The 12,060-nt window shown below is 45.9% G+C and overlaps 2 protein-coding genes across 2 annotated transcripts; both read right to left on the reverse strand.

Moving 5' to 3' along the window:
- Positions 1–3,046: 3,046 nt before the first annotated feature.
- Positions 3,047–4,222, reverse strand: Triagg1_10209 (uncharacterized protein; the record flags this gene model as incomplete). The annotated part of the gene is made up of 1 exon (XM_062894256.1): positions 3,047–4,222. The coding sequence occupies one exon, from the start codon at positions 4,220–4,222 to the stop codon at positions 3,047–3,049; it is 1,176 nt and encodes a 391-aa protein (XP_062750858.1).
- A 4,058-nt stretch (positions 4,223–8,280) lies between these two features.
- Triagg1_10210 (CAZyme family GH72 and CBM43) lies at positions 8,281–10,046 on the reverse strand (the record flags this gene model as incomplete). Its single annotated transcript, XM_062894257.1, has 3 exons — positions 8,281–8,933; positions 9,016–9,847; positions 9,954–10,046. The coding sequence occupies 3 exons, from the start codon at positions 10,044–10,046 to the stop codon at positions 8,281–8,283; spliced, it is 1,578 nt and encodes a 525-aa protein (XP_062750859.1).
- Positions 10,047–12,060: the final 2,014 nt, after the last annotated feature.

Here is a 12,060-nt window from a genome sequence, read left to right on the forward strand (position 1 = left end):
CCAAGCTTCTGTACACACTACAATTAATGTGTCAGCTACATTACAGTACGCGTTTAAACGAGATATTACTTACTCTGAGTAATAAATAGTGGAAATGCCCCAGAGAGAATATATCTGGCCAGACTATTAGCGCTCACGGCACTTGCGATGGTCATTCCCTGATAGGTGTCAATCAAGTACTGCAGGCTGCCTGTAAACAAACACAAATTGCCCCAAGTAAATGGGATTATAGCAACTGCGGGACTGGCCCAAGATATATCGGACCTTGACGTCCAACCAAACCAAAATAAGCCAAGAGGGAGACCGATACTACCGATCATAGTAGCATACAGCCGATGCTCAGGAGGTACCTGGTGAGGAGGATATTTTGCAACTTGGGGAAGGTAAAAATATTTGGTGCATAGTATAAGTGTGATGGCGCCCAAAGCACAGCCGATGATGATGGAAATAAACACCAAGCCCACTTGCTCCATGGAGATGTGGTACACTTCTTGGAACACATACGGTATTGCAGCGAAAAATGAGAATAGAGTGGCAAACTCCAACGCCGAATACAAGCAGAATAGGGTTGTAATTGGCTCAATCGCCAGCATGAGTAAGGGCCGAAAGAGCGCGATAGTCATGAAGAGCTTCAGCCTCATACGGAGAGGTGGCGGCGGTGGTAATGGCTGGCCAAGTTGCTTTGCTTTGCGTTTCTTGAGAATCGGATGAAAGGTTTCTCTGCCGAAAAGAAGACCAAGAAGAAGGCTAAAGATTGAAAAGAAAACAACCGTCCACTGTGTCCATCGCCAGCCCTTTCTGTGCGTAACAAAACCTCCAATAACAGGACCATGAGGATGACAGTTAGCAAATTTCTTTTCTCACTTTAGGAAAGGTATTCGTTATTCATTGCCATAAGTACCCAAAACCCGGCCCCAGTAAAGGGGTCGTGATGAAAAAAGTAGATGGTATGCCTCGGTGTTCCGGCTTATATATCTCGGTAAGAGTTCCGCCAGAGATTGCCAATGTGGGGGCGAAGAAGAGACCAGATAAAAAGCGAAGAATGCAAAAAGAGTTCCGATGAGGACGCCTACCATGAAGATATAGTATCTACCAATCGTCTCCGACAAGGGTCCCCCAATTACTGGCCCCAGCGCAAGCGCGAAGACATAGAGCGAAAGAAGTAGAATCGATTGTGTTGTCGTCACACCGAATTCATTGATTGAGGTGCCGAAGAATCTGGTCAGAACGTTAGATATATGTACTGTTAGCGTCTGCAGGTGTGCAAACAAACGCTGTGAATGCCATTGAAGAAACAATGGCGATCTGCCATGCCTTCCTGCTGGCAGGCCAATTGTGTGGATTGTCTGGATCTGTCCCCCAATCCCATCGCCCGTTGGAATAGGGCAACTGCTGATATTGACTTCCTTGTTTATCCTCATTTTTTTCTCTAGTAGCAGGTTGGCTACTCTGTCCTCTTTCCAGCGAGTTTGGGTCCTCGGAGACACTCATAGTCTCCGGCGTCGGGTCATCAGTAATATCTGCCATGTTTTTAACTTGTTTAAAATCTCGATAACGCAAGGGAAGAAGAAGAATTAAACGATCTGTATTTATATATGCCGATTTAGGTAAATATAATTTCATTTGACTTGACTATGAGCAAGGCTGCACTATTGTATGGAGGAGAGTAACCGAAAGATTTGTCAACAGTGGATTGTCTGATACTAATACATAACTCTTTTCTACATCGTCGTTTTACATTTGACTCGGAAATGGTCTGTCAAGAGAGAAACATTGTGTTTGTTCCTTCGTGCAACAACAAAGTCTAACTGAAAACATCCCTGTAGAAGGCAATTCCAGTTGACTCATCAACATCTTGAATAAACCAACTTGGTAAGTAGTTCCAATCTACCATTTCCCCAATTGGTAAAGATCAGTAATCTTTATCATTGATGAACTGACCCAAACTCGGGCAATTCTAGAACCAAATGCCCTCAGTATATGAGACATTCCACTTCATAAATACAACAGAAACGGATTTTTTGGTTCATTGTAACCACTATACTTGGGTGCGTGGGTATAGCAACATCTTCTGACTCATGAACAACATGACCATCGTAGGAAGAGATGTTCAGTTTACCAAGGCAATGGATGGATCAAAATATGTTATTCACAGATATCACATTAAACCAAGAAAGCTTTCGCCAGTGCCGAAAGTATGGGTAGATAATTAGCCAAGTGACTAAAGATCCGGACTAAATCTACACTTACCACCGACTTGGTTGAAACAAAACCCAGTGATGCAAATTAAGAAGTCCCCCCGTTGAGAGTAGCTAGCCAGGATCTCCACACAACACATGGCAGAAACAAGGGAGTTCCCGAGATGAATAGCCTACCAGGAAATCGGCGAGGAAACTTCCAACATGAATAGCCTATCAATAAGAGAATTATTTATGATACACGGCTCTATGAATCGTGAAATTACTGCCATCCATTTCCTAAGCATTGCTGTAGTAGGTGCCAGGGTCGCGAGGCTAATTGTCCAAGAATACCTGCTGCATAAGCAATCGCTGCGGTGGTTTGTAGGCCGATATATAAATGACCCCCTTCCCATGTCTTTCAACGGTTCGGATATAGACAGGGCTATTCACATACCCATTTGGCAATATCGTGTTAGATGACGCATATAAAAGCCCTAGAACAGCATCACTGTTCCTTATTTGTTCCTTGATCCTAAGCAAGAGTGTAGCTTCCATCATACCATGTATAGACTTTGGATGGTATTTCCGTAGACACGACAGTAATCCTCTTTAAGAGACTTTTAGACTATGTAAGTATTTACAGTGAGTTTGCTTCTGATTCGTAATAATCTCTCACTGAGACAATAAATGCGATTGTTCATTCAAGCCAAACCTGGGTCTACCCGATTATGGTGTATTAAGATACGCAGTACCGACCACTCCTCAACACGCTGTACTAACAAAAGGCAACCCAATTCTAATGAGAAATGCGTGTCCTTACATTACCGTGCAGCCATGCTTTCATCTTATAACCGAATGCATCAAGTCTAGACAGTTGGACTGGTCGCTTCGTCAATTTTAACGCCAAACGAACTGACTGCCGTCGTATAGCTCTGATGAACAGCTTTGCTGCCATAAATCCTCATTTCTTTTTCGTAGGCAGCCGTAATGCCAGGTTCATAGCCTCCAGCCTCACCCAGTAATCTTCCTAGCAGCGCAGAATCCTGAACGGCAGTATTCGCCCCAATTCCTCCCGCGGGTGTCATTGAGTGTACGGCGTCCCCTATGACTGTCACACGAGGTTCGTTTGGCCATTCTGGTACACCTGATGGAGTCGAGCACGTAATCTTCCAAAATGCCGCTTCGGACTCGATCATCTCATCAAACAAGGGCTTGAATCGCGGATGCCAATTCTTCACAAGTGACTTGGCGATGTCAGCAGCCTGTTTGCCCACGATGCTGTAATCGTCGTTGGGGACCTGGATTACACCTGGCTGGCCTCCCATTGTCCATCCAAACTCAATGTTGGGGTCGTCCATTTGATCAGGGCGAATGTTGGTGATGATGAACACGGCACCGTCGGGCCGGGTCTTATCCCGCACGGTGAAGACTCCTTCTCCCAGACCCTTGAACGCGGTCGTGGGGGCCTGTCCGTGTATTCCCCTAGCGCCTGTGTCGTAGACCTTGAGTCTTCCGCCGGAGAGCTGCTTCGCGACCTTGGAGTAGATACCCTCGCCCCCAACGAGCATAGAGCCTTCGATTGACTTGGATCCGTCGGAAAATATAGCAACAACCCCGCTGTCAGTTAATTCATAGCCGGTTACGTTTTTGGCCCATTCAATGTGTTCTTCGCAGCCCTCTGCAAACACCTTACGCATATCTCCCCGGGCGATGCCCACAATTTTGCCGCCTCGTGAAGCCAAAGCTTCGGGAGCAGTATGTTCCGTTTCTTCTCCCGTTATGGCATCCATTGCAGTGAAACCGCTACCGCCGGTCTTTCCGCACTTATCCCAGAATTTCTGCCATGTTTGGGGATCAAGGACAGATTCGATGGCCTCAAGTCCTTCTGTAGATAACCTTAGTCGGTACCCTTGAGCTCGGAAAATAAATGACGCATCGCGCTCGAATATCCTGAAGGGTATCTTGGATCGGCGCAGGGATTGGGCCAGCAGCAGCGATGAAAGGCCGCCGCCTGAAATCAGAATTGGCTTGGCAGCAGACATTTGTATCTGCCCTGGTGGCCTTGCGCGTCGAATATCTAGAGTGTTCTGAATGTGAAAATTCCGGAAGAGGGGAAAGAGTTGAGCTGAGCAATCTACGGCGTAAGATTGGGCTCACTTGGCTTTGCTGTTAGTGCATGCGCGCGCGGTATACCTTGGAAACAAGTCCATCAGTACCTATAAATACAAAAAAGATGCCCATTTCCAATAATCGGGGCCACACGCAATATCTTACTAAAATCGAATAATCAGCTATGCTTCAATTACAAATGAAAGAGCCTGGTTATATAAGCTGGATTATATCCTACCTTGCCTACATATCTGTCTGCATTTGGAAGTGGTCAATAAACTCTACCCCGTATCCAATGAACGATTTGGGCGCCAATCTCAGTGATAAACAGTTTATACCTACCTACCTAGATAAACTGTGGGTTTTCTCCAAACAGCGGCCTAGAAGACAATGTAGTTGCATCGTATTACATACTCCGTGCTCTGGTACCTTATTCAGAAAAAAAATCATAGTTGTGGTCTCGCTTATCTGCGCTCAGCCAGTTACTAAGCGCCAGGCAGCATACATGTATGTAGACAAACAATGGAATCAAGGTTGTATATTTGCTTCCAGTAAATGGTTCCGGTAAATGGACGAGTCTGTAGACGAGTAGTAGGCGATGCAACTTGTATAGTATGGAAAGCGGTACGGAGCATATGCGAGTGTGGGACATTTGATTTGGTTTCTCGTGCGGAGAATGCTATGTACCCTGTAATGTATTATAACAATGGAGTACCAAGTGTTCAAACTATTTATAAGTCTCTTTCCTTTTCATGTAAGATGTAGATACCCAGCCATTCCCTAAATGCCCCGTTACACTTGGCCCATTGACTGGAAGTCAAATGCAGCATACCTAGCTAGGTATGTACGGACCGTATATGTGCGCCCTTTTAAAATAAAAAAAATGTTTAGTTATCAAGTCTTCGTCCACAGCGCTATATTCCGTTACCCACAACGACAGCTGGCATTGCCTATAGGACTATGAAACACATTTCAGTCTCCAAAAATAAACACCGAATTGCTGAATCTTTTAAATTGGTCAAATCCTCTCGATTGAGCTGCTAGGAGAATGAAACATGAGCTATTTTTCTATGCGCGGGAGATGTCGGACCGCTGCACGGAGTTTCGGCCAACAGCAAGTCCGTAAGCAACCCTTTGCTGTATTTAAGCATTCAACACTTATGAAAATCTTGTCTTTGTCATACCTCAACGAATAGGACTGTTTTTTTTTCATTATGTCTAATCCTTTCCGAAAGATAGCAGAGGCTCTCACGCCAAAGACAATTGCATTAGGGACGACTCTGGTTTTCGCTAGTGCTGGCGGGGCGTATGCCTTGAGGCTTCGCGATTGCCTCAAGCAAACAAATCCAAGGCATATTCAATCGAGCGTGGCAGTATCAGAGTCCTTGAAAGTTTCAAACACTGTCCGAAGCCTTGTAAATCCACGAAGCCATGACAGCAAAGGAGATTCTCATTCCATCATCTTATCAATGTGCTCGAGAAAAAATGTTGCGTCGGAGAAGGATCTACTGTCCGCATTCGTGACGGGCTTCTTTTCAGGGCCAGTTTTTCTCCCGGAAAGCATAGCCCTTTCTATTTTCCCTTTATCGAAAGTATCTTATGATGGTGAGTAGATGCAAGGTTTGGATTGGTTGAGGGTATATGAATCTCACATTGAAATAGAGTTGACTCCAACAACGGACCAAAAATTCATTTGGAGCGCAAAACAACTATCCGACACTCAGCTCCCTCCTATATCTAGTATTCTGTGGGGAACATTCCAAATTGCTGAGGTTGAACTGTCAGATAGTCAGTCTAGAGAATCGATAGGAAGTAGAGCTGTTATTGTCTTTGGTGACAATAAGGGGAGTTTCGCTGGTTGTCATCGATTTTCTGTCAAGCGGTTGGACACGAGTATAGACAACGAGGCAGACGAGATTAAATTTCGTCTTAGTCTGGAGTGCTTGGTCTGTGACCCAACTTCAAGCAAACCAAAGGAGTTTGAATTCTTGCACAAGCTGCACAACAACTACTCATACTTTCTGTTTAGAGACGCGGTGGCACATACCAAATCCAGATATAAGAGCTTAATTTAGTCGAGCAGTTGAAGAAGACCAGCTCGAACATGTAATTCTCATAAATAGGTACGATTTGCTTCACGTGGAAGGCTTGTAATAAAAATTCCATTCTGCTCATATTCATGACTTTATACATCTTCAGTTCACTCACAGTCCTCCTGCTACACCATATTAACCATTGAGCAGAATGTTAGTCGGAGCAAGCTAGAGAGAGAAAACACATGGTCGACTTTCAAGATTGATGTCGGGGGTAGGGCTGCTTATAGAACCAGACGACAGTGGGGCCCAGCTCAGCATTGAACCGCGCTAGGCATGTAAGGTTATCACTAAATTACCCGCCCGTTTTCCGATGATCGGTAATTTGGTAAGCTCAAGCTCGTCGGTGAAAGTGCAAGCACATGACTTCAAGGTTATCCGTGGCTTTTAGGGTGATGAATGTATCTTAAAGATGGGTAGTAAATGAATAATAAGGATAAGCTAGATGGCACGCGTTTTTTTTAAGAGAAAACAGGCTTACGATCATTGGAAAAGCAGCGGGTAGATGAATACAATCGGGAAGGGAAAATATTAAGGATAGGCAAACGAAGTCACAGGTGAATGAGCGTTCTAGACGAAAATGGAGATGACAATCCTGAACTCTGGTGTATTTCATTGGCAAGATAAATAGCAGCGATGAATTTCTCCACGGCCCACCGAAGAGTCAATATTAGCTATTGACTGTTAACCTTACCACACACTCCCGGAGATGTCTATCCAGGGCACTGAACATTCTTGTCTTTCTAGTCCTCAAATTCCATGTCATAAGCTAAAGCATCAGTGCAAAGTTCTTCTCTCTTTTGCATTACCCTAGGCACTTAAATCAGTATGGCTCCTGTATTATGGAAAGATGTATCCATACGGCTGATGAGCCGCATGAGCTGCATATATCGGAATGGTATCAGGCTTATCAAGAATAGCAACGACTCCTATATTGAATCCCTGTGCTCGCGAAGCTGTAATCGGCAGTGGCGGTCCGAAAGAAATCTTGAGCAACCCTACGATGATTGTTAATGATTTGGACTATAGCTGAAGCAGAGAGGTCGCACCTGGAATCTGGCCGTGCATGGCAAGAACCAGTTCTCGCAAATTGTCAACTTGCTGAGCAGTTACTTCCGGCTTCAGTTTGAAGAGAACTAAAATCCCTGTTATTTGGGAGGCTCTTGATCTGCATTAAACCTAGGTGCAACATACCAACATGATAGACAGGCATGATGACAGTTAGTTGGACCTGGAACGGCGCGCTGCAGTGAGTGATGCGGGGTATTCCGGCGGTCGAGGTTTGTGTTCTGCGATTCCCCTGGCTGGGCTACTTCGTGACGATGGATATATAGCACGGAGACCCGTGGCGACTATTGCTGTCTTCTAGACACAGTTACTCTGGTACAGATTAAAAGCAGAGAAGTCAACGAAGTCAACGAAGTCAACGAGCGTCTCATTCTTGAGTGGGCTCTCGTAAAATGCCGCGTCGGTCGACCCAAACCCCGCGTCACATCGCCGCGACACCCGAGGTAGATCACCGCAGGGCTCCAAATAAAATCGCCGATGCGCAATTCGCTGGATGATGCCAAGCGCACTTGTACAATGTGATTCCAGCTTGTTGAGGACCATCAAAACAGATCTCACTTGGGGTAGCACTTGTATCCCCCACTACGTTGGTTGACTACTGGAGCTAAACATGATAGTTGGTGTCGCAGCTGCCTCATTCCATGCGAGTTCAGTTAAATACGCTCTTCTATAATTAAACCGATGAATGGGTTGAAAGATTGTGGGTTTCATACATCAATACGCTTAGCTGATCCACATAGTTAATAGGAAGATTGCGTGGGAAGGGGCAACTCGTCTTGGAGACCACTTCTCTTTTCTTAACCCTCTTGTCTTGATTAAGTGTAAAATAATTATAGGCTCATAATGCCTGTGCTTACAAGAAGAGTAATAAACATTGCTGTGCCAAGTGACCAGCTTCCAGGGATCAGAGATTCGGCACTGCCATTGTCCTTATCATCGCTGCCTGAACCTGAAGAGTCGCCCGAGTCTGTAGAGTTGCCGGAAGTGGCCTGATTGCTGCAACTGTTCAAGCTTCCAGAGGCAGTTTGCGTCTCAGCACTGCTATTGAAGTCACAAGCAGTGCTGTCCTTGTTCTGCTTGAGATAGTACTGGTTCAGGACATACGTCAACTTGTCCTGATCGCTGCACATGCTAAATGCACCATAATCACCAGTGGAGGTGTTGCCGTTGATACCGTCGCACAAAGTCTGATCAGACCCGCAGACATAGTCAAATAAACTTCCGTAGTCATCAGAGTCCGTACTGCTGGAAACGACACACTCGGAGGCCTTGACCATGCAGCTGCAAGTGTCAGTGTCGGGAGTTGGCGGGAGCTTGTCGCTCGACTCCCATGTCGAATTGACCGTAGGGCAGGAGGCAGGCTTATTGGAAGGGTTGTAGCTTGCCATCTCAACCCCTTGGATGTTGACTGCCTCAATCTGTTGTTGGAGAGCGGCAAAGTCCTTAAGTTTCGTGGCGGTATTGCCGTTTATCTTGACCAGGCCTATGGATTCATTTTCAATCAGCTTCACAAGCCACCAAAGCGCCCACATCAAGGAAAACCGACTCCCTTTCTTTATACATACCATAGTCATTAGTTTCTTCAAAGTATTCATAAACAATGCCGCCGCTGAGAACCGCAGTCATGTTGCGTGCGTAAAGTGCACCTGTCTCTTGGAATATGCGGCCTGCTGCACCGTCGGGGATATTGCAGCCATATTCGGCAAAAAATACCGGTACAGAGTAGTCTTGGAAAAACTCAAGAATTCGATTATAACCGGATGTTTCAAACGTTTTCTCGCCGCACCATTCGTAGACATTATACCCCAAGAAGTCGACACTGTCTTCTGTTGGCCCGCAGTTGAAGTACGCGGCTACCTGGTTTCTGATATCTGAGTCGTCATCGGCAGCGTATCCCACGCCCAGAGCGCGGTACTTCTTGTCCTTGATATACTGCTTCACATCTCGCACTGCAGCCTTCACATAGGCGGAAGCTGATGTAGTGGTAGCATTATTGGTGACCTCGTTGCCAACAAAGAAGCCAATCACATTGGTGTAATTGGCGAAACTGTCCACAACCTGCTGAAAGTGGGTGAAAAGATCTACATTCCACTGCGTGTTTCCACTGGTTATAGACTGCTGGGGATTGCTAAGGTCGGAAATAACGTATATACCCGCATCATTGAGCATGGACATGCAAGCGGAATGATCTGCAGTCGGATCGATTGCATATGTGCGGATAACGTTGGTGCCAAGCTGAGTGAGTAATGGTATATCACGCTTGCAGTTTGTTTCGTTCGCTAACGGGTCGACGAATTTCGTGTTGGTCGTGACCGCACCGTTGGCAGAAGAATCCTGCTGATACGCAACTCCTTTTAAGAAAAACTGAGTTCCGTTGGGGTAAAAGAATTTTGAGCCCTACAAGAGCGGGATAAGGGATTAGATAAAGACTTCCAACTGTAAGAAGAGCGGCCACCGTTTGGGGTTACAATGGCAAGGGAAGACGGTAGACGCAGAAACGTACTTTGATCTGAATTGACGGAAGATCGGCGCTTAAAACGACGCAAACAAATAGCAAAAGGGATAATGAAACGCTATAGATGCCCATAATGAGCATATGTGCTACGATTACGTCGTAGCGTCACGTCGCTGTGGTGAATGATGGACTAAACCAGAAGTTAATTCGGAAACCTTTGGATTAGATCTAAAAGACTGACTGAGGATGGGAAATAATTAAGACGAGAATCAACTTGTATTCTTGGGGTTAGAGAGTGAATAGCAAAGTTGCCATTGGTTTGACAAAAAACGCTTGGTGTGATAGGAAAGCGAGAGTACACAGAGCTCTACAAGCGGTTTAACTTCGCGCTGGCTTGAACGATCGTTGCTGTTTGCGCAATACGACGGGATGAAATGTGGAATTGAACACAGTGAGATTGGCAGAGCGAATGATGCCTACAATTGTGCAATCAAATCCACGGAGCTGAAGCCCTGCAAACAACTTGAAATGTGGTAGAACCCGAGAATATGCAAGTCAATCCAAGGGCACGGGGCGATGAGTGTTATTTATCTCCTTGGCCTCCATTACAGGTATGCTGGGGGCGTCACCACGAGAGCCAATCCAATAGAAAGTGCGAATCGATGGCAGCAGAGCATGGGGTAATGTAGTATTTCTAACCGCGTCAGCTCTACCAAACCGGACCTGCGTCATTATGGGCGAATGCTAGGAAACTGACAGAATCAACGCGTGGCGCACGCCGGATTGTTGGTCTATTTAGCCAAAATGTCGTCTCGTCTCGACATGAGCGATGTCTACTCCGTAAGGTGTGTACTATTATTAGTGAAGGTGCCTAACTAGCAACAGGTCTATTGCTACCCGAGCTTTCCTCCACCCTATGTAGTATCTGGGTATTATTTCTCTCCGATCTGATGCGATGTAGGTCTTGGGTCGCTATATTTACAACTACTACTATAAGCATCGCCCTCTTGCTCTATTGTTGCTGTCTTTCGGCTGATTGATGCTGAAAATGCCAGATATTGTTCTGCTAGGTATATATATCGCGTACAGATTTAGGATGTATTTTTTATGTCACAAGATTATCGATCTTAGCGGACGTCATTGGGTTGTGTGCCTGAGGGGATGCGAGGGCCACCATATTGGGATTCACAAGCATTACCCTTTACGCGTGCAATTCTAACCCATTGGAAATGTTATGATGCGCAATCCCTTGCGAACTATTTGAGTCGATATAATAAGGCCCATGTTGAGCTACATTAAGAGAGTCAGAATTGGTCTGCGGTTGCAAATAGAGGTTGAGTTTCAGCCACGACGGTACAGCTCACTCGGGTGTACCTGATTGTCAGTGTTAGTGTTCCTCTGCCATCATCAATTTGCTCGCATTTTTTTCTCACCCTTTCGTCTGACCCGTCTAATCGTCCATTTAGCTCCCGGTGAATTGCCCTCACAGTTCAAGTCGCCGAGCCGCCCCTCCTTTGGTGTGCTCGTATATTCTAGCCCGGAATACCGGCACCTCGGATAAGGCGGCATTCGTGCTGTAGGATGTTTATTTTGCCTCTCACAGTCAGCTTTGAGCTCCATACTCCGTACCTTTTCGTAGGATTTCGCATCGTCTCCATTTGCAGGGCATTGAATCCGACTCCGCCACACCTACCAGTCGCTCCCTGGGCCATTAACAAGTAGCGGAGCTGAGAAACACGGAAGCTGCCAACAGCCCGACTCCAGCAAAAAATACTACATCGGCTGAGGCGCAACACTCCGGACATTCCTTTGTGCATTTATTAACGGGTAAGAAGCCTTGTAGTTCAATTAATCATTACCTAGGTACGTAATCCGCGAATCTTCTCCATTTCGCTTCTGTAGAATATCGATGCCTTCCAGTGATGGGCTTCGTTTATCTGATCCAAACAGGAGATCAAGCCCCGCATTGGAAGCCTTTGGCAGAAACAGGAGTTTGTAGCCCTTGTATATAGTCAAATAGGTAGTACTCCGTATAATAAGGCGGGAATTGTTTATGATCCATCCTTGCATTGCCAAAATGTATGTATGTACTCTGGCGCTACGAGCCTTTTGTGATTTGTGTCGGGCGGAGCGGCACTGGGAACTGACGCCGGCG

This window comes from Trichoderma aggressivum, assembly GCF_033847375.1.
Source record: "Trichoderma aggressivum f. europaeum strain CBS 100526 chromosome Unknown scaffold_067, whole genome shotgun sequence".
Taxonomy (NCBI): domain Eukaryota; kingdom Fungi; phylum Ascomycota; class Sordariomycetes; order Hypocreales; family Hypocreaceae; genus Trichoderma; species Trichoderma aggressivum.